The following is a 24,957-nucleotide window of genomic DNA, read 5'->3' on the forward strand; positions in this document are numbered from 1 at the left end:
TGGAGAAGCAGACCGGACGAGGTGGGGGCGGGGGGGGGGGGGGGGGAGAGAGTGTGTGTGCCCTGCCTGGATAAGGCAAGAACAAAGGTGGTGGGCAGGCAGGCGGGCAGCCTGCAGAGCGAGTTTACCTGCTTGCCCCGGTAGAAAAGCCTCTGCAGGCCTGGCTCCACGTGGAATAGCTCCTGGATCTTCTTTCTCAGCTCCTCCACCTTGGTCAGCCTGGACAAGGAGTCCACCGTGTGGGCCACCTTCCCATCCATGGTGCGAACCTGGATCCACATGGTGCCTGCTGGTGCTGCGAGGATAAGGGAGCGAGACCCCTGGTCAGTTCTGCCGTCAATACCACCACCATGGCCGTGCCATGTTCGGGTCATCCTTGCTATTGTCCAGACTGTGGACACCAGGTAACTCTTGGAATGCCCTCCCAGCCCCTTACTCCCTATAGCGTGCCACAGCTGGCCCAGGCCCCAGGCCCTGAATTAAGAGATAATGCATTAATGAGTCGCACTGGTGGAGGATTAAGGAGGGACGGGAAATTAGGGGAGAGTAAAAGGCACCTTGGGCTACTCACTCAGTCAACGAACCCTGCCTTTCACAGGGGGGAAAAAAAAACACCAGGATTCAGAGGAAAAGGGGCACACAGTCAAACGGGCCGAGTTTGTTCATTCATTCATTCATTCATTCATTCATTCATTCCCTGGATGAACACTGACGCGAGAGGGAAACCCAAAAGTCCCGCTCGGGTTGGAACTTACGAAGTCCCAGGGAACTCAACTAAGTAGGACCGAAGGGGAAGGAACCCACTCGAGACCGGGGAGCTCGGGACTCCGGGTGCCCGCGGACCCCCACCGCACCCCACCCCCGCGCGCGCGCGCTTGCGCGACGCGGCGGGCCCCGCTGTGGCCATGGCAACCGGCCGCCCCGTCCCGGCCACCCCCGCGCGGGCAGCGCTACTCACTTCTGCCCCACGGCCGCCCGGAGCTCCAGCCTGCGTTTCCCGGACCCAGACGCACGGCCCCGTAGCCCCTCTTGTTCTCTCGCTCGCCCGCGCGGGCCACGCCAGCAAGCCCACGCCCACCCCCACCGCCGGGACAGCCAAAGGGCCCGCGCGCCAGGTCCCGCCCCCTTCACTTGAGCCTCCTCACTGATTGGCTCCACCGCGGTCTGCCGCCCCGCCCCGCTCGCTCCTCATTGGCCCAGACGCGCCCGGGGAACTAAGGGCGCGCGAAATCGGGCTCGGGCGCGACAATTGAATCGCGGGGCGCCCCGCGCGCAGGCGCGGAGCCTGACATCCTCCCCCGCGGCTCACCGGGCCCTCCCCCACCGAGGCGGCGCGACCCCCGCGGGGCGCCTGGGATGTTCCGCTCGCCCCTGCCAGAGCCTGGGCTTCCGGGGCGACTTCTAAGGGCCGGCAGGGTGGGGGGCAAAGTCGGAGACCGCGTGTAGGGTAGCCCTGGCGCGGGGGAAATGTACTCCCGTGCTGGCAGAGCGTCCCGGAAAGTTTTGCAAAGTCAAGGCGCCCGGTGCGCCGAGTCCGGCCAGCCTCCCCCCGTCCGCGCCCTGGCCCGGGCTGGCACCCCAAACGGCCTGACCGCTCACGATCCACTCGCCTGCTTGCGCGCTGGCCCTTCTGAGGATGGCAGAGGAGCCGCGTGTGTGGCCAGGACCCTGCGCAGACGTGCGTGCGATCCCGAGCGCCCGGACGGCCACCACTGCCCGCTGCGCTGCCAGCTGCTCTGATTTTTTTCCCGCGAAAACTTGGCGTTTGGGAGTTGCGGGGCCACAGGAGGCCGCGCCGGGGGCGGGCGCCTGCCTGGTGATTGGCCGCCTCAGTGGCGGGAAGCTAGAAAGGGGGTGGGGGGCGCCCCCGCCTCTGTCCACCCCCCCACCTCTGCCCAGCGGGCCACGGCCCCGCCCAGCCCTGCGCGCTCTGCTGGGCTCGCCCAGCGTGCAACGGGGCCGGTGGCGGGACCTGGGCCCCCTCATCATGGGTGCTCTCCATGAGACCTAAGGATCACCCCCAGGGTAGACACCCCTGACCTCCTAAGTCCGTTCCTTCAGCCCCTCTTACCAGGCATTCACTGACCAATTGGGCAGGAAGACCGGAATCAGTGTCTAAATTATGCAGGAGAATTTGGGGGTATCCCCCCAGGAGACCTCCTGCACTCCGATGACGGGCCTTATGGCCCCAGCTCGGTTTCCTTGCGCCACGGCCCTCCAGCGCTCCCCACCCTACCCACCCGCAGGGCTTGTTTGCTGGTTTTTCCCGCCTCGTTTTCCCGCCTTCTCCTGGCTGTCCAGGCGGGCAGGGCTGCCCTCCCCCCTCCGCCCTGCCTGCTCTGCTCTGACCAGTCCTGGCGGGCACACAGTGACCCATTCTGGGCACCTACAAAATGCCTGAACAGGGTGTTCAGAGCTGGAGGCCCAAAAGTGGGCAAGGCCCACCCTGTTGGTGGTCTCCGAGAGGTTAAATTCTTATCTGGGGAGACCAGCAAGAAATGAATCAATAAAGCAAATCATTTCAGATACCACACGTGCCATGAAGACAGGACAAGAGCTGGAGAGTGACCAGCAGCCATGTGGGAGGGCGGGGAGAGGAGGCACTCTGGTTGAGGTGGAGAGGTGGGCCTCTCTGGGCAGATGACATTTGAGCTGAGATCTGAGATGAGAAACCGAGGACAGAGGGATGGAGGCGGAAAGAACAAATGCAGAGGCCGGAAAAGGCTTAGAGATGGACAGAGAGCCGGGCAGATGCAGTGAAAGGGAGGGCAGGCGGGAGCGGATGAGGTCACAGGGGTGTCATGTAAGACCTCACAGGCCACCAGGAGGACTTTGGTCTTTCTCTGGAGAGCAGTGGATAGAGTGGGAGGGCTGTGAGCTGGAAACAGATGAGCTCCAATGTGTGTCTTCACACGGTTTCTCTGGCCACACATCGAGTTCCTTCTATCTTGGCTCTGGTGTTTCTGCTTTTATTTCTCCCAGCGGTAGACAGATGAATGGCCCCCAAAGATGTCCACATCTTAATCCCTGGGGTCTGTGAATATCATATCTTCCGTGGCAAAAGGGACTTGGCAGATGGGATTAAACTAAAGATTGTCAGATGGGGAGATTATCCCAGATTATCTGGGCTGGCCTAGTGTCATCATGAGGGTCCTAGTAAATGAAAAAGAGTGGCGAGAGGATCAAGTCAGAGAAGTGAGAATGGAAATAGAGGATGGAATGATGAAAGCAAAAGGCGCAGGATATGGGAAACCTCTAGAAACTGGAAACGACAAGGGACAAATTCTTTCCTAGAATTCAACACCTTGACTTTAGCTGCATTTCACGCTTCGGACCTCCAGAACTGTAAGAGAACTCAGTTGTCTTGTTTGAAAGCATGGAATTTGTGGACATTTGTTACAGCAGCCATAGGAATACACTCCAATCACAAAGTCGAGATGCTCCTATTAATTTTCCCTCACCTTCAGGACTTCACCAACACAACTGATCGCGTTTATCGGAACTAAGCCTTCAGCTACGTGGCAACCATGTTGCAGATGTGAGCAGGTAGCCAGGCCTCCCCAACCTTGTGTGGCAGATGAGGTCTTCCATACTGACAACATCTCTGACAGAACCCAGCCCATTCCTGGCAAGTGCATAGCCTCTCTTTGTGCCTGCTATTGTCAAAATTCAGCATGGCTGAAAAGGAAATAGACCCTATATTCCTTGTGTACATTTGGTGCAGGGCACACAGTCCAGCCTCCTTGGATATCTGAAGTTAAGCAACACAGAAAGAGGTGTCTGGTTTTCCCTGCAGAAAAGACCTTGAGCAGTGGTGATGAGAGGCCCCACCCAATCTCTCTACTCATTTCAAGAAAGTCAGAGGGGTTGCTTGGGTTAATTAACAACCATGAACAAGAAACTATGCCAAGCATCTTTAAAAGAAGCTTACCAACCAGTTGGAAAAGCAAAATGTTGATGTCCGCAAAAGACATCACATCAAATACAGCAAGATATGACATAGTCATGAGGCCTGCCAGAGCCTGGAGAACAGACACTTCCTAAAACTTCTTCTGTTTTGCTGTCCCTCCTACTTAGGCACCAGCCCACGTGCAGATCAGGCACCGTGAGGGTGCAAATGGCTTCAGTTTCCCTTTTGCAAAATGATATGCACTTGACAATCATTAAGTCATTGAACAGACTTTAATTGCCCTCCCTTGTCTGCACCAGGCCCTGGGTCCAGCAAACCAAGTCCCACCCTATAGGGACTTCTTGTGCGGTGGAGAAGCAGGAGGAAAGACAGCCATCAGTTGTGCAGGGAGATGGTGCTTTGTGATGGTATCCATGATCACGTGGAGCCCACAGCATTCTGAGCATCTCCAAGACACAGCAAATCCCATGTCCTAGCTGTCGCTATCATCTTCCTTCTAATACACATTAATAGAAATAGAGAGCTATTAAAGAGAAAATGATTGGGACTTTCCTGGCAGTCCAGTGGTTAAGACTCCACACTGTCACTGCTGAGGTCACAGGTTCAATCCCTGGTCAGGTAACTAAGATCCCACAAGCTGCATGGTGTAGCCAAAAAAAAAAAAAGTGAAAATGATTATCTGCATAGGACCCAGCATCCATGTGTGAACCCTGAGGAGGGTGCACAAGCCACATCTGGGGGCCATTCGATGGGGCAGAAGATACCCCTGGGCTCATCTCCTCTCCATCTGTAAATGAAGCTTATGATGCATGTCTCACCAGAGAGCCTGGGAGAATTCTTCCCACCCAGGCCCCAGACATCTGGCAAGATGACAGGTGCTCCCTGTCTGCCAGGAATATTACTATCTTGTGGTTTTCTTGTTTGTTTGTTATTTCCTAGAAAAAAAGAAGTCAAGCTACCATTTCATCAACCAGTGAGGCATTTGGGATTCCCAAACTGCCACCCACCCCCAACAACCTTGCCCCCACCAATCCTGGCCACTAGGAACCCCTTCCCGGAACCCTGGCTGGCTGATGTCACAGACAGATGACCTCACTGCGGCCGAGGATCTCTGTGACATGGGGGAGGGGAAAGGATGTTTCTCCGTCACCCCAACCCCCCATGTCTGTGGTGAAGTCGATCGAATTAGTGCTGCCCAAGGATGCAGTCTACCTGGCCGGCTGCATCATCGAAGGACAGGTGGTCCTAACTCTGAACAGCACTCTGGTGGACCCCATCGTGAAGGTGGAGCTCGTGGGAAGAGGTTACGTGGAGTGGAATGAAGAAACTGGGGCGTCCCGCGATTATAGCCGAGAAGTTATTTGCAACAACAAGGCTGACTACGTGCACAAGACAAAGACATTCCCAGTGGAGGGTAAGGACCGGTATGACTGCCAACGTTAGCTAGAATAGGAAACGAGGGTCTGGAAGATAAACACATCTGTCAGTCAATCAACAAACCCCCAGAGATATGAGAAATGGGCAGAGGCCTGGCTCCTGTGATCACAGGAAAAGAGAAAGGAGGGAGAGGATTAGGAGAGATCCTCGAGGGAAGCACTGATGAGCCCCCAGCTCTGCCAGATTCAGATCTAAAGTCTGGACAGACTTCAGGGAGCCTGGGCTGCCAGGGAACTATAGGTCCTTTCCAAAATGAGTGTTTCCGGGTAGTCCATGGTCAATCAGAACGCTTGGCAAATGCTTGGTTGAACAAAGTTTCATTTCAGATTTTTAAAAAAAAATTTTAGATAGGGTAGCTGGGGAAGGTCACCAAAAGACTATGGAGCTCAGATCTAGTGATGGAAGGGGTCCCTGACTTGCAGATACCCAGATATTGTTTGTGCATTAGTTGCTCAGTCTTGTCCAACTCTTTGTGATCCCATGGACTTTAGCCCACTAGGCTCCTCTGTCCATGGGATTTCCAAGGCAAGAATACTGGAGTGGGTAGCCATTCCCTTCTCCAGGGGATCTTCCTGACCCAGGGATCGAAACCAGATCTCCCGCATTACAGGCAGATTCTTTACCATCTGAGCCACCAGGGAAACCCATCCAGATACCACTGGACCTTAATACTCAACAATCAGGCCGCCTCTCTCTATCTCAGTTAACCCACCTGGAAAACGGGAACAGAAAGAAGTCCTGCCTCCTGAGATTGTCTTGAGGACTTGATGATTTAATGGCATGTCTCAGGCTCAGAATAGCAGGGGTTATATAGTAAGTGCTGAATAGCTGTTACTTCTTTCAACCAAAACAGTTCTTCAGCTCCTCAACCCCCACAGCATCGGGTACCACCCTTCTCCATTTCCAAGGGAAGCATCGTTTCCCCTCAGGAGCATCAGCCTCAATTCATTTACACCACAAACAAACAAGTATTAAGCACCTACTGTGCACAACAACCATGCCAGGTACCAGGGATGCAGCAGCAAAGGAAACAGAAAAGGTCCCTGGCATCCCTGGGGTTGCCGTCAGACTGGGAAGACACCCTCATAAGAGGGTTTGGGGGAAATGTAGGAAAAAATAAACCAGGGAGGTCACAGAGATGAGAGGGCGGTATGAGTCCCTCCCTGGTCCACCATCATCACTCAGTCAATCTGCTGTATGCTGTGTAGTGAAGGCCAGCCTCTGCCAGGGCAGGGCCATTTGCCTGCCTCGGGCCCCAAGATGTGTTTGTTGAATAAATGTGTGATCAAACCTGCAGGCCAGACCCCCAGTTTCCCAGGCCCAGAGCAGGGGTGAGCAAGTCCCGGTGGGTAGTTTGGGGTGACCACCACCCACCCAGAGCTTCCATCTCCAGCCCAACTGAGGTCTAATATTTATGAGCCTTGGCTTTTTCGTCCCTAAAACTCAAGAGCTAGCTCAGGGACAGAGGGGCCAGATCCAGAAAAAGCTAACTGCCAAAAAAATAAAGAAAGAGAAGGGGGGTGAGATTCTAGAACCTTCTGATGGCATTGGTGTGTTTTGCTTTCAGATAATTGGTTAAGTGCAGGCAGCCACACCTTTGACTTCCATTTCAACTTACCTCCCAGGCTCCCTTCCACCTTCACCAGCAAAATCGGCAACATCTTTTACTTCGTGCAGGCCTCCTGCATGGGTCGGGAGCACATTCTAGCCAAGAAGAAAATATACTTGATGGTTCAAGGCACTTCCTCGATTTTCCACACAGAAAAATCATTGCAGGTAAGAGGGGAGCAAGGGGGAGCAGGGGTAGGGCTTGGCCTCAAAGTTCCCCAGAAATAGGGGATGGGGCAGGAGCGGCCAAGAGATAGGGAAGGCCCCAACCCAGAAAAAGAAGGGAAGGTGTTGGCCACTCCTCCAGCTCAGGAGTTTTGCAGAAAGGGGAATCAGAAACCAGGGCAGGAACTAAGCCAGTGGCTCTCAACCAAGGTGATTCTGTTGCTGCAGGGGACACTGAGCAATGATGTCTGATGACATGTGTGGTTATTGCAACTGGGGAGGGGGATGAGTGCCATCGAGGGGGTGGGGACCAGGGAAGCTGCTCAACACCCCACAGTGCCCCTCACAGAGAACGACCTGGCCGCTGAATGTCCTTGACCCCAGGATAGGTAGGTCAAGAGTGAGCAGATGCCCCGCTCTGACCCCCTGACTGAGTGTCCCAGGTGCTCAGTGACTTTCTGGGAATGGATAATGAAGATGGTACCCTCTCCCCACCAAGAAGCACAGCAAGGGGTGCCCTCCAACCAGGGAAGGAAAGGTCTGGTAGCATCGGTCACCTGAGTGGAGGAGTTTTCTGTATGGCTTCCGGAGGCCAGGTGCAGAGGCAGAAGTGAAGGAGGGTGGAGTTCCGTTGGCCAAAGTCACTTCACCTCCCTGGGGGCTCCTTTGTCATCAGAGCATGATGGCTGAGAGTGCCAGCATTTTAGTTCTCAAGGTCTAAGTTAAAATCCCAGTGTCCCCACCTACCTGCTGTGTAACCCTCTGCAAGTGATGTGGCCTCTCTGTGCTATTTCCTCATCTGTCACTTGGACACAGAGAGGGTGCCTGTCCTCTAGGTCTCAGGAGGAGCAGTCAGTGAACTTCCTGCAGCTTCAGGGCCTGGAGTGGTGCTCGGCACTGGTGTCCAGGGAAGCCTCAAAATATTTATGCCCCATCGGTCCTTTTATTTTTAAGATTTTTTTTTTATGTAGACCATTTAAAAATTCTTTATTGAATTTGTTATAATATTGTTTCTGTTTTATGTTTTGTTTTTTTCTGAACTTGAGGTATCTTAGTGGGATCTTAGTTCCCCAACCAGGGATTGAACCCCAGCCCCCTGCATTGGAAGCACAGATTCTTAACCACTGGCCCACCAGAGAAGTCCCAGGTGTAGGCTTACCTGTGTAGTAGGGAATCATCTCTACCCTGGCCAACCTCAGAGGAGGAGGATTCCAGGGCAGATAGATGCTTAGAGGGGTGGATCAGAGGTGAGCAGATCTGAGCTCAAGGCCAGTTTGGCCACCTGCTTTCTGGGTGACCTTGACCAGACTCTGGCCCTCCCTTGAGAGCTAATCTAGAGTGCAGGGTGCACAAAAGAGAAATTGAAGCAAAATGCTGGTGTGGGGCCAGAACTGGATTGAGGTCTCTGCTGCTGGATGCTTCATTAGCAAATGCTCTTGGGCAATTAACAGCACCTCCTAGAACCTCGATTATCCTGATCTGTATGATGGGTATAATGAAAACAACACTTTCCTTGATCATGAGGGTCATGAAGCACCCAGCACGATGAGTACACATAGAGGACTCCTGGTGCGTGGGAAGAGCTCAAATCGCTACTACAGCAACAAAGGGAGTTATTGCAGATACATTTTGAGACTATGAAAATATTGTGTTTTTTCAACTAAGTTCAGTTCAGTCGCTCAGTCGTGTCCGACTCTTTGCGACCCCATGAATTGCAGCACACCAGGCCTCCCTGTCCATCACCAACTCCCGGAGTTCACTCAAACTCATGTCCATCGAGTCAGTGATGCCATCCAGCCATCTCATTCTCTGTCGTCCCCTTCTCCTCCTGCCCCCAATCCCTCCCAGCATCAGGGTCTTTTCCAATGAGTCAACTCTTCGCATGAGGTGGCCAAAGTACTGGAGTTTCAGCTTTAGCATCATTCCTTCCAAAGAAATCCCAGGGCTGATCTCCTTCAGAATGGACTGGGTGGATCTCCTTGCAGTCCAAGGGACTGTCAAGAGTCTTCTCCAACACCACAGTTCAAAAGCATCAATTCTTTGGCGCTCAGCCTTCTTCACAGTCCAACTCTCACATCCATACATGACCACTGGAAAAACCACAGCCTTGACTATGATGGACCTTTGTTGGCAAAGTAATGTCTCTGCTTTTAATATGCTATCTAGGTTGGTCATAACTTTCCTTCCAAGGAGTAAGCGTCTTTTAATTTCATGGCTGCAATCACCATTTACAGTGATTTTGGAGCCCACAAAAATAAAGTCTGACACTGTTTCCCCATCTATTTGCCATGAAGTGATGGGACCAGATGCCATGATCTTCGTTTTCTGAATGTTGAGCTTTAAGCCAACTTTTTCACTCTCCACTTTCACTTTCATTGAGAGGCTTTTTAGTTCCTCTTCACTTTCTGCCATAAGAGTGGTATCATCTGCATATCTGAGGTTATTGATATTCCTTCCAGCAATCTTGATTCCAGCTTGTGCTTCTTCCAGCCCAGCGTTTCTCATGATGTACTCTGCATATAAGTTAAATAAGCAGGGTGACAATATACAGCCTTGACGTCCTCCTTTTCCTATTTGGAACCAGCCTGTTGTTCCATGTCCAGTTCTAACTGTTGCTTCCTGACCTGCATATAGGTTTCTCAAGAGGCAGGTCAGGTGGTCTGGTAGTCCCATCTCTTTCAGAATTTTCCACAGCTTATTGTGATCCACACAGTCAAAGGCTTTGGCATAGTCAATAAAGCAGAAATAGATGTTTTTCTGGAACTCTCTTGCTTTTTTCATGATCCAGCGGATGTTGGCAATTTGATCTCTGGTTCCTCTGCCTTTTCTAAAACCAGCTTGAACATCTGTAAGTTCGCAGTTCACGTATTGCTGAAGACTGGCTTGAGAATTTTGAGCATTACTTTACTAGCGTGTGAGATGAGTGCAATTGTGGGGTAGTTTGAGCATTCTTTGGCATTGCCTTTCTTTGGGATTGGAATGGAAACTGACCTTTTCCAGTCCTGCGGCCACTGCTGAGTTTTCCAAATTTGCTGGCATATTGAGTGCAGCACTTTCACAGCATCATCTTTCAGGATTTGGAATAGCTCCACTGGAATTCCATCACCTCCACTAGCTTTGTTCGTAGTGATGCTTTCTAAGGCCCACTTGACTTCACATTCCAGGATGTCTGGCTCTAGGTCAGTGATCACACCATCGTGATTATCTTGGTCATGAAGATCTTTTTTGTACAGTTCTTCTGTGTATTCTTGCCACCTCTTCTTAATATCTTCTCCCTCTGTTAGGTCCATACCATTTCTGTGCTTTATCGAGCCCATCTTTGCATGAAATGTTCCCTTGGTGTCTCTAATTTTCTTGAAGAGATCTCTAGTCTTTCCCATTCTGTCGTTTTCCTCTATTTCTTTGCACTGATCGCTGAGGAAGGCTTTCTTATCTCTTCTTGCTATTCTTTGGAACTCCACATTCAGATGCTTATATCATTCCTTTTCTCCTTTGCTTTTCGCTTCTCTTCTTTTCACAGCTATTTGTAAGGCCTCTCCCAGACAGCCATTTTGCTTTTTTTGCATTTCTTACTGTTTTAATTGGATTGGAGAGGGCAGGGTGAGGGCAGGAGCTGGTGGACCAGGGCAGAGGCTACTACTACTCTGGTCCAAGCAGGGGCAGAGACCTGACCCCCACAGTCTGTCCTTCTCAGACCAGCTGAAAGGAATCAGGTGATGACCCTCCTCTGTCTTCCAGGGCTCCCACCTCCCTCGGAGTAAGAGCCCATGACCTCCCCCTGGCTCACAAGGCCCTGCACGACCTGCCCCGTCCCCTCCCAGCCCTCCCCGTCCTCCCTCTCTCCCCCTCTTACTCTGCTCCAGCCACGCGGGCCTCCTCGCTGTTCCTCCAACACCTTCCTGCCCCAGGTCCTTTGCATGTTGTGTGCCCGCTGCCCCAAACCCTGCGATAGGACCTTCCAACCCCTCCCCTTCCTCCTTTAGATCCTTCTCGGAAACTACATCTTCAGTCACCTGCTTCGATGATGGCCGGACGAACTGCCACAACCCCCACAGAAGGCAATTTAGCCATATCTATCCAGACGAAAAGGAACACGCACTTTGCCCCAGCCATTTCATTTCCCTTCTAGAAAATTCTCCTACCAGTGTCATTTCATTTGTGTGATAGGACCTTTCCATGCGTTGCCTGGGAGGCCAGCAACTGGTAACCACTTAAATGTTTGTTGCAAAGGGAATTAAAGTAACAGTTCACTGTCAAAGGTCAACTCTATAGATAGAGCAGAGAGAGAGAGAGAGCAAGACACAGCCAGAGACAAAAGAATGAGGCAGCTCTCGGTATCAGCACCTCCTCCTTACTGGGCTGGACACATAAAGCAAAGTTCAGAACAGCGTGTCTAACCTGCACCGTTGGTGGTAAAAATAAGAAATGCACAGAACTTCCTTGCAGGTGTAACAAACTGTCTCTTTCCAGAGACCAGAGAAACTGGCAACAGACGGCTGCTGGCTGCCTCCTGGGAGGGGAGGCCACGGGGCGGGGGGGGGGGGGGGGGGGGGGGGGGGGGCAGGGGGGGAGGGAAGCAAAAATTTTCTCCTTCCACTTTTTTTTTTTAACATCTTGATACAATTCACATACCTTATTTTTCTTCCCTTTAAAGTGTCCAAATCCATGGCTTTTCATGCATTCACAGAATTGTACAGCCATCACCGCTGTCCGTGTTAGAACACTTTAATGCCTCCCCTCCCCCGCCATAAAGAAGAAGGCTGAGCGCTGAAGAACCGATGCTTTCAAACTGTGGTGCTGCAGAAGACTCGAGAGTCTCTTGGACAGCAAGGAGATCAAACCAGTCAATCCTAAAGGAAACCAACCCTGAATATTCATTGGAAGGACTGATGTTGAAGCTGAAGCTCCAATACTTGGGCCACCTGATGCGAAGAGCTGACTCTTTGGAAAAGACCCTGATGCTGGAAAAGATTGAAGGCAGGAGGAGAAGGGGTCGATAGAGGCTGAGATGGTTGGATGGCATCACCGACTCAATGGACATGAGTTTGAGCAAGATCTGGAAGATAGTGAAGGACAGGGAAGCCTGGTGTGCAGCAGTCTATGGCGTTGCAAAGAGTCAGACACAACTGAGGGACTGAACAACAACCAAAGAAGTCTTGCATCCCTTACCTGTTCCCCTCAAACCTCCCTTTCCCCTCCCTCAGCCACCACTACATTCATTCTCTGTCTCCGGGGATTTGTCTGTTCTGGACACTTCCTGTTTTAATAAATGGAATCAGACACTCTGTGGCCTTTTTGTGTCTGGCTTATTTGAACATAGTGTTTTCAAGGTTCATCCAGGGACTTCCCTGGGGGTCCAGTGGTTAGGATTCCACCTTCCAATGCAGGGGGTAGGGATTCAATCCCTGGTCAGGGAACTAAAGTCCCACCTGCCATGGGGTACAGCTGAAAAAAAAATTTTTTTTAAATTTCTTTTTAAAGTTCATCCACATTGTAGTGTGTGTGTCAGTGCTTTCTTCCTTTTTAAGGGTGAATCATCTTTCTGTGGCATGGATGGACCACCTTTTATATATCTCTTCATCACTTGATGGACATTGGGTTGTTTCCATGTCTTGGCTATTAGGGACCATGCTGCTGCTAACATAGGTGTCCACATGTTTACGTGGATGTATTTTCATTTCTCTCAGGTAGCCATCTAGGAGTGGAATTGCTGGGGCAGATGGTAATTCTACATCTTACCTTTTGAGGAGCAATCAGACTCTTTTCCACAGTGGCCGCTTCATTTTACATTCCCACCAGCCATGTACAAGGGTTTCAATTTTTCTACACCCTGTGTACCTTTAGAATTTTGAAAGACATGACCCATTGTCTTGCAACAAGCAGTCCCGTTGAGTACAGCACTTGTCCCCAAGACATCTCTCTCCTAACCAAGTCTGAGGGAGTCTCCCTTTACCTTAGCCCCTTGCCATAGCCTCATAACTTATCTTAATCAGAAACCTACCGTTAAAGGACTTCCCTGGCGGTCTGGCGGTTGAGACTTCGCCTTCCAAAGCAGGGGGTGCAGGTTCGATCCCTGGTCGGGAAGCTAAAATCCCACATGTCTTGCAGCCAGGAAAAAAAAAAAAAAAACATAAAACAGAAGAGATACTGTAACAAATTCAATAACCTCTAAAAATGGTCCACATTAAAAAAAAAAAAAGAACTTAAAAAATGTACCATTAAAAAAAAAAAGTGTGCCATGTTTATATCTATCTTTCCAATCAGAGTAGGGACTGGACTGGTCTTCACTGCTGTGGGTTTTCCTTGAACTTGGCACCAAGTTGATAAAATCATACTGCTTGAATGAAAGAATCCTCCCAAAGTTTCACATATGCCAAAAAAAGAGGGAGATAGGGAAAAACTCCCAGGTACAGAAAATCAATGTTGAGTTTGTAACCTAACATTCTTGGAATATTGGGCTCTTGGGCCACCCCACTTGGCCTGGCATGGGAATCTCCCCTTGGCCACCACTGATGTCTCTTGGCACCTCCTTCAGGACCAGGACAGAACTGCTGGCTTGGTCTTGAGTTAGGGCAGCCAGTCCTTTCACACCTGCAGGGTCCTAACGCATGCAACGAATTTTCGAATAAGACTGGAGGAGCTTAGAATGAAATGGCCTGCAATTAGCCTTCCAAGAGGAGAAAAAGCATGGGAAGTCTGAAGATAGGCAGGGGCCAGAGGCAGAGGGCAGGAGGTGAGGCTGAAGAGGTCAGGGGTCAGCCTGAGGTCTCTGAGACAAAGGGTATTGGATCTAGAACACGGTCCTTCGGTCATGATCTTTTAGTGTGGTATGAAATCCATTTAGCAAGTTGCAAGGCATATTTCTACAAAATGAAAATGCAGGCAAGCCCAAAATAAAAAAATGTTTTTTAAAAAATATCAACTTTGTAGGTTGCAAATGTTGTTTTCTGAAAACAGTACTAAAGGATACTATTTTCCTATTTTATATTAACAACGTTTGCAACTCACAAAATACATTCAGTTCAGTTCAGTTCAGTTCAGTCACTCAGTCGTGTCCGACTCTTGCGCAGGGCAAAGGCTAATAGATTTTGCCAAGAGAACGCACTGGTCATAGCAAACACCCTCTTCCAAAATACATTACCATAAGGAAAATAGATAGCCATTGTGAGGTTTAATGTATGAGGCAGGGAACCCAAAGTCAGGGCTCTGTGACAACCCAGAGGGGTGAGAGGGGGAAGGAGGTGGAACCAGAGTTCAAGAGAAGGGGGACATATGTACAGCTAATGCCGATTCATGTTGATGTATGGCAAAAACCATCACAATATTGTAAAGCAGTTGTCCTCTAATTAAAAAAAATTAAAAAAGAAAACAATACAGAGAATAAAATAAGTAGAATAGAAAATATCAGAAAAAATCCATTTGTTGGGCTGCCATTTATTTTTTAAAATGAAAGAACAGAATAGAAGAGGCAGGAAAATATAAAATTTTCTGGGTTGCAACAAACTTTGTTTTTATAAAATCAATGTGTGGGACGGAAAATAATAGTATTAAATAAGTAAAATAGGATAGAATGCAGCAGAAAAAAATTAATTTGATGGCTTACAACATTTTTGTTTTATATAAAACAAAACGATAGCATAGCGTAAGTAGACTAGAAATAACAAAAAATCAATTCAGAGGGTCCAATCAACATTTTTTTCAGCTGCACCATGCGCTGTGTAAGACCGTAGTTCCCTGGCCAGGGATCGAACCCACATCCCCTGCAGTGAAAGCATAGAATCTCAACCGTTGTACCACCAGGGGAGTTTTTGTTTTCTCTGGATATATACCCAGGAGTGGATCATCTGGTAGCTCTGTTGTTAGTTTTTTGAGGAACCTCCATACTGTTCTCTATAGTGGCTGCACCGATTTACATTCCCACCAACAATGTACAAGGGCTCCTTTTCTCCACATCCCCATCAATGTCTGCTATTTGTAGACTTTTTGATGGTGGCCATTCTGACGGGTGTGAAGTGCTATCTGACTGTGACTGTGATTTGCATTTCTCTGATGATCAGCAGCATTGAGCATTCTTTCCTGTGCCTATTGGCCATCTGTATATCATCTCAACTCCTGGGCCAGGGAGATTCCCTGGAGAAGGGATAGGCTACCTTCTCAAGTATTCTTGGGCTTCCCTGGTGGCTCAGACGGTAAAGAATCCACCTGCAATGTGGAAGATCTGAGTTTGATCCCTGGTTTTGGAAGATCCCCTTGAGGAGGGCATGGCGACCCACTCCAGTATTCCTGCCTGGAGAATCCCACGGACAGAGGAGCCTTCCAGGCTGCAGTCCAAGGGGTTGCCAAGAGTCGAACACGAGTGAGCAACTAAGCACAGCACAGAGCAACTCTTCCTGGTATGTAAGCCCAAGACGTGTCTTCACCATGCTCCTTCTAGCTCTTTTATGATATCAAAGACATAACAACAATATAAATGTCCATCGTGGAGGGGGGATGGGTGAATAAGCTATTTTTCAACATACTTCATTGCCGTTGTGAAAATGAATGAATCAGAATGACAGCCACCAACGTGAATGCCTTTCAAAACACAGAATGTTAGGCTAGGAAGGCAAGTTGCTGGAAAACATATGAGGATTAATTTATACAAAGCATTCAAATATGTAAAACACTACTGTATAATTCAACCACAAATAAATGTATTTCTAAACAATGCAAACATCTGCATGAGAATAACAAATGCCACACAGACACACAAACACACATGCATACACACATATTTGTAAAAGTATCCATTTCGTCTAGAAGAAGACACAGGAAGCCAGCAAAACTGGAGAGTAATTCATTGTAAGCACACCCCACATCGCATCAGATCTTTTTAATTTTACTTATTTTTAATTAAAAAAAATTTTTGTTACACTGCAAAGCTTGCAAGATCTTAGTTCCCTGACCAGGGATGGAACCTGGGCCCTGGCAGTAAAAGTCCTGAGTCCTAGCCATTGGACTGCCAGGGAATTCCCTCAAATCTTTTTAAGTAGTATCCACTCATAAAAAGTAAAGTGTTACCCCAAGTGTTCATCTGCTCAGTCATGTTCCACTCTTTTCGACCCCATGAACTGTAGCCCACCAGGCTCCTCTGTCCATAGAATTCTCCAGGCAAGAGTACTGGAGTGAGTTGCCGTTTCCTCCTCCATGGGATCTTCCCAACCCAAGGATTGAACATGGGTCTCTTGTAGGTGGATTCTTTACCATCTGAGCCACCAGGGAAGCCCTAAAAAAGAGTAAAATGTTACTCAAGCCACACATTAAATATAATGTATATATGAATTTATTTGCAATCCAGCAGCTAACCAGTTGATATAGACAGCATTTTGAAGTTTTTATTTAAACATGTTACATAATTTCAGTTCTACAGTTTTCATGATACAGAGCCCATAATATTTTTTCCTTAAGTCTGAACTACTTGAGTAAGCCCTAGGTCTTGGGTATTGACTATAAGACATTCCCTGTCTTCCAGAAAACTAGGGTTCAGAGAAGTCAAGGCACTGGTTCAAGGTCACACAGCAAGTGAGTTATGGATGTAGAGATAAAACCAAGGTCTTATGAATTTCTTAGGTTTATGTTACAGACAAGGACATTGACACTCAGAATGGAAAAGGGCTTTGATAGTTTATTTTTCTAAATTGAAGTATAGTATAGTTGATTTACAACTGTGTACCAATTTCCGCTGTACAGCAAAGTGACTCAGTTATACACACATACTGTTGTTGTTTAGTCATTAGGTCGTGTCCATCTCTTTGCTACCCCATGGACTGTTTCCCTGGCAATGATACTGGAGTGGGTTGACATTTCCTTCTCCAGGGGACCTTCCTGACCCAGGGATCAAAACCCCATCTCCTCCATCGGCAGGGGAATTCTTTACCACTGAGCCACCAGGGAAGTCCATACACATACATACATTCTTTGTTTAAATATTCTTTTCCATTATGGTTTATCACAGGATATTGAATATATTGCCCATTCTATTCATTAGGACCTTGTTGTTTATCCACTCTAAATTTAATAGCTTTTATCTACCAACCTCAAACTCCCAATCCACTCCTCCCCCTCCTGCTTGGCAGCCACAGTCTGTTTTCTGAATCTATGAGTCTCTTTCTGCTTTGTAGATAGGTTCACTTGTGCTGTATTTTAGACTCCACATATAAGTGACATCACTTGGTATTTGTCTTCCTCTTTCTGACTTGCTTTACCTAGTATGGTAATCTCTAATTGCATGCTTGTCGCTGCAAATGGCCTTTATTTCATCCTTTTTTGTGGCTGAGTAATATTCCACTGTGTATATGTTCCACATCTTCTTTGTCCATTCATCCATCCATGGACATTTAGGTTGTTTCCATGTCTTGGCTGTTGTAAACAGTATTACTATGAACGTAGAGGCACATGTATCTTTCTGAATTAGAGTTTTGTCCCAGTATAGTCCCAGGAGTGGGATTGCTAGTTCATATTCTATTTTTAGTTTTCTGAGGAACCTCCATACTGTTTTCCCATAGTGGCTGCACCAGTTAACATTTCCACCATCAATGAAGGAGGGTTCAAAGGGCTTTGGAGAGTCCCAAAGACTCAAGACCAGGTGGACTGTTAAGTGAGCAAACAGACCTTGTGGCCTCAATTCCTCACAGTTATCCCTCCCCGCTCCCACTTCTAGAACCCTCTGTTCGTGGAGGCTGAGAAGAAGGTGTCTTACAACTGCTGCAGCCAGGGCACCATCTGCCTGCAGATCCAGATGGAAAAGAATACCTTCACGCCGGGGGAGAGGGTCATTTTCACCACTGAAATCAACAACCAGACCAGCAAGTGCATTAAGACGGTCATCTTCGCCCTCTATGCCCACGTGCACTACGAGGGCTTCACGCCAAACGCGGAGCGCCGCTCCAGGGTGGATAGCAGTGAGCTGCTCAGGCAGGAGGCCAACACCCACATCACGGCCTTCAACACCACCAAGATCGTCAGCACTTTCCACCTCCCACCCGTGCTGTCCGTGAGCGGTAGCGGCTCACAGGACAGCGAGATCATGAACACCCAGTACGAGCTGGTCAGCACCGTCCACCTGCCCTGGACCCTGACCAGCGTCAAGGCCAAGGTGCCCATCATTATCACCAGCAACCCCGTGGACTCAAACCAGACCACTGAGGGCTGCCGGACCAGGGCGGCATTACCCGTGAGCCCAGATCGACAGAATTAAATGCCCAAACGTCTAAATATTAAAAGTTTTATCAGACTCTAAGGTAGATCTTTCCTTCACCTCGCACAAATGGCCTTTGGATGAGTCTGCCTGTGGGCAGCATGTGACCCAAACCTCACCAAGCTCCAGCCGTGCAGGCATCCGCTTCTCCCATCCCAAGAAAGATCTGTAAATGACAGGAGAGGCCAAAGCCTTCCAGCCTGACAAAACCTTCCAGGACTTGCCCCGGTTAGCACCCCAGGCCCACCTCCTTGCTTACTCTTACACTACCTAGATGAGGGATCCCCCACTGGGAGTGACTCTGCCCTCCAGAGGATATTGGCAAAGTCGGGTTGTATTGGTTGTCCCGACAGGAAGGAGCAGCGTGTGCTCCTGGCATCCATTGGGTGGGGGCCAGGGATGCTGCTCCACAGTGCCCAGGACAGCCCCCCATGAAGGATGTGTGCAGTCACTCAGTCGTGTCCAACTCTTTGCAATCCCATGAACTGTAGCCCGCCAGGCTCCTCTGCCCATGGAATCTTCCAGGTAAGAATACTGGAATGGATTGCCTTTCCCTTCTCCAGAGGATCTTCCCAACCCAGGGATCAAACCTGGGTCTCCCCAGGTTTGCAGGCAGATTCTTTACCATCTGAGCCACCACGGAAGCCCATAGTGTATGACCCGGCTCGAAACGTCAGCAGTGCCAAGGGACAGAGACCCGGGCTGGGGCCATGCCTGGGGACAGATGGTTGCTGAGTCCGCAGGTTGGGTCTGTGTGCCTCTTACCCATATCACATCCCTTCTGTCCTCGCAGCTGCTCCCCTGGGGCTCCCCCACATCACTCAGGGTAAAAGCCCACGTCTTCTAGGTTCATCCACCCATATCGCATCCATCACCAAACCACAGAGGCACTTCTCCAACCTGCCCCCGGGACCCCCTATTTCTCTCCCCTCTGCCTCCACCTGGCTCCCATCCTTCACGTGGGCCACCTGCACCTGGGTCTCGAGACTCCTAACCTGGTCCCTCACACTCTGTTCTTCCCAAGAATAAAAATCCAGGACACCTGGGTTAATTGAACTTGGATTTCAGAAGAATAATTGTTTTAGCATAAGTATATTCCCCACCATATTTGGGGTCTCCTGATGCTTTTTAAAAATCATTCATGAATCACTCATCGTGTATCTGAGATGCCAATTTAACTGAGCATCCTGAATTTCATCTGGGATGGGATTCCCCAAGCCACTAAAAGACACCGCACACAAATCAGGCCATGAAAATCTTTAAACATCTGATGGCGCTAGTGGTAAAGAACCCTCCAGAGACGTAAGAGTCAGGTTTGATCCCTGGGTCAGGAAGATGCCCTTGGAGGAGAAAATGGTCACCCACTCCAGTATTCTTGCCTGGGAAATCCCATGGACAGAGGAGCCTGCCGGGCTGCAGTCCATGGGCTCGCAAAGAGTCAGAGATGACTTAGCGACTGAGCACAAGCACTGCTCTGTCAGGTCCCCAAAGCACAGGCCAGGTCCCGCGCAGTCAGGAATGAAGGAATGGGCCAGACTGCTTCTTCTGGGCTAAGGACTCTGAAATATTTCTCTCCGAGTGCCCACAGGCTAGGAAATATCCACACCTGCCCCACCCTTGCCTCAGGCCCTCGGTCAGCAGACAGGAGGCTTAGACACTTGAATGGCTGGCCTGCGGCAACTCATTCGGAGATGCTGTTTTAGATCTAACTCTTTTGAGGAGCGGCAGTGCAGATAGAATGCACAGATTTCGTTCTTTTCTGATTTTGTCTTTGCAAATTTTTTTCATGGGAGAGAGCTCTCACTTTCATATACTTTAAAAAAAAAATTTACTTGTTTGGCTGCTCCAGGTCCCAGTTGCAGCATGTGAACTCTTAATTTACAGCGTGTAGGATCTAGTTCCCCGACTAGGGACTGAACCCGGAACCCCTGCATTGGGAGCGTGGAGTCTTAGCCACTGGACTACTAGGGAAGTCCCTTGAGGCACTGTAAAAGCAGTCTCCAAAAGAGCTTGAGTGGCGTTCCTGGCTCCCTTGGGGGGGGCGGTCACTGCTGGGTCAGGATGGGGATGTGATCTACTGATCTACCCTGCTGATTTGGGTATGTGATCTACCCTTTGCATTGGATAAAGGGATCCAAGTCTGGGGTGGCATCCTCCAGCTGCTGGCTTCCCCCAAATTCAAAAAGGCTTATTTTAGGGATGAGTGGGATGATCTTGCTTGCCTTCGTGTCCTTGGCCCTGACCTGAGCATCCTTGAGGCTCTGAAGGCCAGGTCTGGGCCATCCCCACATCCCCAGAACTAGGTCCAGAAAGACTGTGTTCTTCAAAGCTGCAGAGCCAATGCTTCCTCCAGGAAGCCTTCTAGTCATGCCTCTTGCCCTCCACTGGGTTCCCCCATTGCAGTCTCTTCCTCCATCTGGTCCTGACCACTGCAAAGGCCTTTGCCCAGCTTCATCCCATGTGCGGGGGAAATTAAGGTGGGGGTACCACAGCAGAGTCCTCCTCAGGGCCCCCTGCACTGTGCCAATCCCCAAGTGGTTGTTAAATATATAACAAGTGGTTGTTAATATATAATAACAGTCTTCGGGACTCCACTCATTCTGGATGGTGGGACGAAGCGTTTTAAGAATGCCAGAGATGGATCATAAGATAGCTGGTGAGTGCCCTTCACAGCTGGGGTTTCATCAGACTGGAGGAGGGTGCCAGTGAACTGGGGGACAGGGGCGCAGATCCTTTCCCATCTCACTGTATATCCTTGCATGTTTGTGTGCTAAGTCACTTCAGTTGGGTCCAACTCTTTGCGACCCCATGGACTGTAGCCCACCAGGCTCTGCTGTCCATGTGGATTCTCCAGGCAAGAATACTGGAATCGGTTGCCATTCCCTGCTCCAGGGGATCTTCCCAACCCAAGGATCGAATCCATATCTCATGTCTCTTGCACTGGCAGTCAGGTTACTTACCACTAGTGCCAACTGGGAAGCCCACACTATGCTTACTTCATTCTATTTGGGACAAGGGACTTCTCCTCTCGGCCTCAGTTTCCCCATCTGTAAAATGGGAGGAACAATAGTGTTCACCCCTAGAGTTTGGAGAAGATTAAAAGGGCCAGTACATGCGCCCCTTTAGGAGAATTTCTAGAACACAGCAAGTGCTGGCTGGATGTCAGTTATGAGTTTTAGGATTTATTTCCCTTCCATGGTCTTCTCCAACTCCAATAGCTCACCAATCAGGTCTCAGTGACCTCCAAGTCATTGGACTAATGGCCACCTTACTTCCTGGTCCTCCTTTTACTGTCTTAGGCTTTTTACTTGGAAAAATTCCAATTCCTATGGAAAAGGCTTGGAAGAATGATACAACGAATCATGCACCTCGAGCCTCTAGGTGTTGATTTGGGCCATATTTGCTCGTTTCCTCTTTCCCAGATTGTTTTGCAGTAAATTGTAGCATCACGGTGCTGGGTCACTATACTTTGCATTTCATCCTGTAGTTTTACCAACCTTCACCATTTTTATTTTACTTTTTTTAAAAAATGTATTTATTTATTTGGTTGTGCCGAGTCTTCACTGTGGCTGAGGGATCTTCAGTTGCAGTATTCGAGCTTTTGGTTGTGGCATGTGGGATCTAGTTCCCAGACCAGATATGGAACCTGGGCCCCTTAATTGGGAGCATGGAGTTTTAGCTGCTGGACCACCAGGGAAGTCCCCTCATCATTTTCACATGTACAGTTCAGTGGCACTAAGCACATTCATGTTATTGCAGAACCATCCCCACCATCCAGAGTTTTGCCACCTTCCCAAACTAAAACTCTGTCTGTCCCCATTAACCATCAATTCCCCATTCCTTTCATCCCCATTGCCCTCTTTTTTAAAAAGGCTGAATAATATTCTATCGCCCATGTATTTCACTTTTTTTTTTTTCTCCATTAATCCATTGGTGGGCATCTGTTTCCATCTTTAGGCTACTATGAAAAATTCTGCGACTTCCTTGGTGGTCCAGTGGCTAAAACTCTGTGCTTCCAACACAGGGGGTTCAGGTTTGATCCCTGGTCAGGGAACTAGATCCCACATGGGTCAACTAAGAGCCCTCATGCCATGATAAATATCCTGTACTCTGCAACGAAGATCCCGTGTGCTGCAACTAAGACCCATCACAGCCAAAGCAACAGAAACAGCAAAAAGAACTATTCAGGTTGTGCATTTTGAGCAGTGAGATTGCAGAGAAGGTATGGAGCAGCACGTTAATGTCGATCTATCGTCCCCTTATGGGTGATGATGTGAACCTTGATCACTTCCTTCTGGTGATACTCATGAAAGGTGCCGTTTTCCCTTTATAACTGACAAGCATTCTATGTGAAAGATAATCCTAGATTATAATCCTTACCTCTTATAAATTTTCACCCAATGTTTTTTATATCCGGGGATGCTCCCAGCTTGAATCAGTTACTACACTCGTGGTTGCAAAATGGTAATTTTTCTCATCCCGACGACTCCTGTAGGATTTCCCTGGTGGTCCAGTGGTTGAGAATCCACCTGCCAATGTAGGGAACATGGGTTCGACCCCTGGTCTGGGAGGATTCTACGTGTCTTGGGGCAACCAAACCCATGAGCCGGAACTTCTGAGCCTGCGCTCTAGAGCCTGTGCTCTGCAACAGGAGAAGCCACCACAATGAGGAGCCAGTGAATGTCAACTAGAGGGTAGCCCCCTCTTGCCCCAACTAGAGAAAGCCTGTGCGCAGCAATGAAGACCCAATGCAACCAAAAATAAATAAATAAAATTTATTTTAAAAGACTCCTGTATTTGCTACCTGAACTGTAGCAAAGAGAGACTTATCCTATTTCACTCCCTCACCCTGGATATCTCTCTAATCTCTTGCCAGCATTTCTTGTAGCTGATCATTTCCTCTTTACTCATATATCCTCTCCCCTTGACTTCCCTGACTCCACACCCATCTCATCCTCCTCCAGCTTCTCGGATTTTGGATTTGGGGCTTCTGCTTTCTTCAAAGTCATAGCATCCATTTCTCCTCTTCCAGGAAGCCTTCCAGTGCCTCTCAACCCTCCTCTACCAGGTCCTGAAACATGGATGACCTTTAGGGTTCATTTCTGCAGGCATCCATATCCTACTGCTTGGTCAACATTTTGTACTTTGGAACACTAGGCCAAAGGCATTGGACTTGATTCTTTGGCTGAGGCAGAATTGATTGGAGCGTTTTTTTTTACAGGGGGCTAGAGAGCCAGGATTTGAGAGAGGAGATTTGAAAAAATCACTCCACTGACCCTGTGGATGGACTAGAGTTCAAAAAGAATGCAAGAGTAGCAATACATTCAGGAAGCTGTTGCTGCTGCTGCTGCTACGTCGCTTCAGTCGTGTCCGACTCTGTGCGACCCCACAGACGGCAGCCCACCAGGCTCCCCCGTCCCTGGGATTCTCCGGGCGAGAACACTGAACTGGGTTGCCATTTCCTTCTCCAATGCATGAAAGTGAAAAGTGAAAGTGAAGTCGCTCAGTCGTGTCCGACTCTTAGCGACCCCACGGACTGCAGCCCACCAGGCTCCTCCATCCATGGGATTTTCCAGGCAAGAGTACTGGGATGGGGTGCCATCGTCTTCTCCGCAGGAAGCTGCTAGGTCTAGAGGAATAATAACAAAAATAATGAGGACAATAATAATACTGTGTCACAAAGTGGCTCCTTTTCCATCTGTTTCCTTCTTCCGCCTAGGCACATGGCTGGACTACATTTCCCAGCATCCCTTGCACGTAGGCAAGACCATGTGACTAATCTGGCCAATAGGGTATAAGAGGAGGTGGCTTAATTCTCTTTCATCCTGATTCTTTAAAAACTTCCCACCTGTGGCTTGTTCAGGCTTTCATCTTTTGCTAGCTGTTTGGGGATAGCTATTTGGAAGAGAGCTGCTCAGGAAACTTGATCTGTACTTGACTGTTGCATATTCAGAAAATAAAACTTAAAAAAAAAATGAAATAAAACTTTACTGAATAACCGACCTCCGCTGAAGTTGGGATTTTCTTATTCTGGCCATTTGTTTACACAAGAATTTCTCCAATTCGGTACCATTGAAATTTGGGGTCAGATAAATCTTTAAAGGTGATCAGTCCTGGGTGTTCATTGGAAGGACTAATGTTGAAGCTGAAACTCCAGTACTTTGGCCACCTGATGCGAAGAGCTGACTGATTGGAAAAGACCCTGATGCTGGAAAAGATTGAAGGCGGGAGGAGAAGGGGATGGCAGAGGATGAGATGGTTGGATGGCATCACCGACTCGATGGACATGAGTTTGGGTAAACTCCAGGAGTTGGTGATGGACAGGGATGTCTGGCGTCCTGCGGTTCATGGGGTTGCAAAGAGTCAGACATGACTCTTTGAACTGAACTGAAATGAAATGAAATCTTTTTATAGGCGATAGTCCTGTGAATTGTAGGATGCTAAGCAGCATCTCCAGCTTTTACCCACTAGATGCTAGGAGTACCCCACTCCCCTGCCCCTGTGCGCCCCTCCCACCACAGTTGTGACAACAGAAATTTCCCCAAACATTGTCAAATGTCCCTGGGTAGGCTGAATCACCCCCAATAAAGAGCCTTTTTTT

At 49.0% G+C, this 24,957-nt stretch overlaps 2 protein-coding genes and 1 long non-coding RNA gene across 4 annotated transcripts in view; 1 reads left to right on the forward strand and 2 right to left on the reverse strand.

Annotated features, from left to right (window-relative positions):
- The window catches only part of UHRF1 (ubiquitin like with PHD and ring finger domains 1), a 33,208-nt gene extending 32,117 nt beyond the window's left edge, over positions 1-1,091 (reverse strand). The window contains exons 1-2 of the mRNA XM_055546813.1: positions 959-1,091; positions 129-295 (exon numbers count right to left, since the gene is read on the reverse strand). Coding sequence (XP_055402788.1) covers positions 129-281 — 153 coding nt within the window. The 5' untranslated portion in view covers positions 282-295; positions 959-1,091. The remainder of the gene's footprint in view (positions 1-128; positions 296-958) is intronic.
- Positions 271-18,356, forward strand: ARRDC5 (arrestin domain containing 5). Of its 2 annotated transcripts, XM_055546825.1 has the most exons (4): positions 271-404; positions 4,850-5,324; positions 6,915-7,123; positions 17,820-18,356. In XM_055546825.1, exons 2-4 carry the CDS (start codon positions 4,997-4,999, stop codon positions 18,354-18,356), a joined length of 1,074 nt encoding a protein of 357 aa, XP_055402800.1. In that variant the 5' UTR covers positions 271-404; positions 4,850-4,996. The 2 variants fall into 2 exon arrangements, 1 of the variants encoding a protein (XP_055402800.1); XR_008702461.1 differs by lacking the exons at positions 271-404; positions 17,820-18,356 and adding an exon at positions 11,775-12,400 and having other exon boundaries at positions 5,199-5,324; positions 6,973-7,123.
- Positions 4,320-7,928, reverse strand: LOC129627186 (uncharacterized). The gene is made up of 3 exons (XR_008702469.1): positions 7,868-7,928; positions 6,966-7,051; positions 4,320-4,406 (listed from the first exon to the last, which is right to left on the reverse strand). It is a non-coding gene; the product is annotated as an uncharacterized LOC129627186 (long non-coding RNA).
- Positions 18,357-24,957: the final 6,601 nt, after the last annotated feature.

The sequence above is a fragment of the Bubalus kerabau genome, chromosome 1 (assembly GCF_029407905.1).
Source record: "Bubalus kerabau isolate K-KA32 ecotype Philippines breed swamp buffalo chromosome 1, PCC_UOA_SB_1v2, whole genome shotgun sequence".
Lineage (NCBI taxonomy): Eukaryota > Metazoa > Chordata > Mammalia > Artiodactyla > Bovidae > Bubalus > Bubalus kerabau.

Excerpts from the sequence above, each read along its gene's own strand:
- ARRDC5 (XM_055546825.1), top strand. The coding sequence starts at position 4,997 with ATGACCTCACTGCGGCCGAGGATCTCTGTGACATGGGGGAGGGGAAAG. Across the intron at positions 5,325-6,914 it reads AAAGACATTCCCAGTGGAGG|ATAATTGGTTAAGTGCAGGC; the intron begins GTAAGGACCGGT and ends TTTTGCTTTCAG. Across the intron at positions 7,124-17,819 it reads ACACAGAAAAATCATTGCAG|AACCCTCTGTTCGTGGAGGC; the intron begins GTAAGAGGGGAG and ends TCCCACTTCTAG.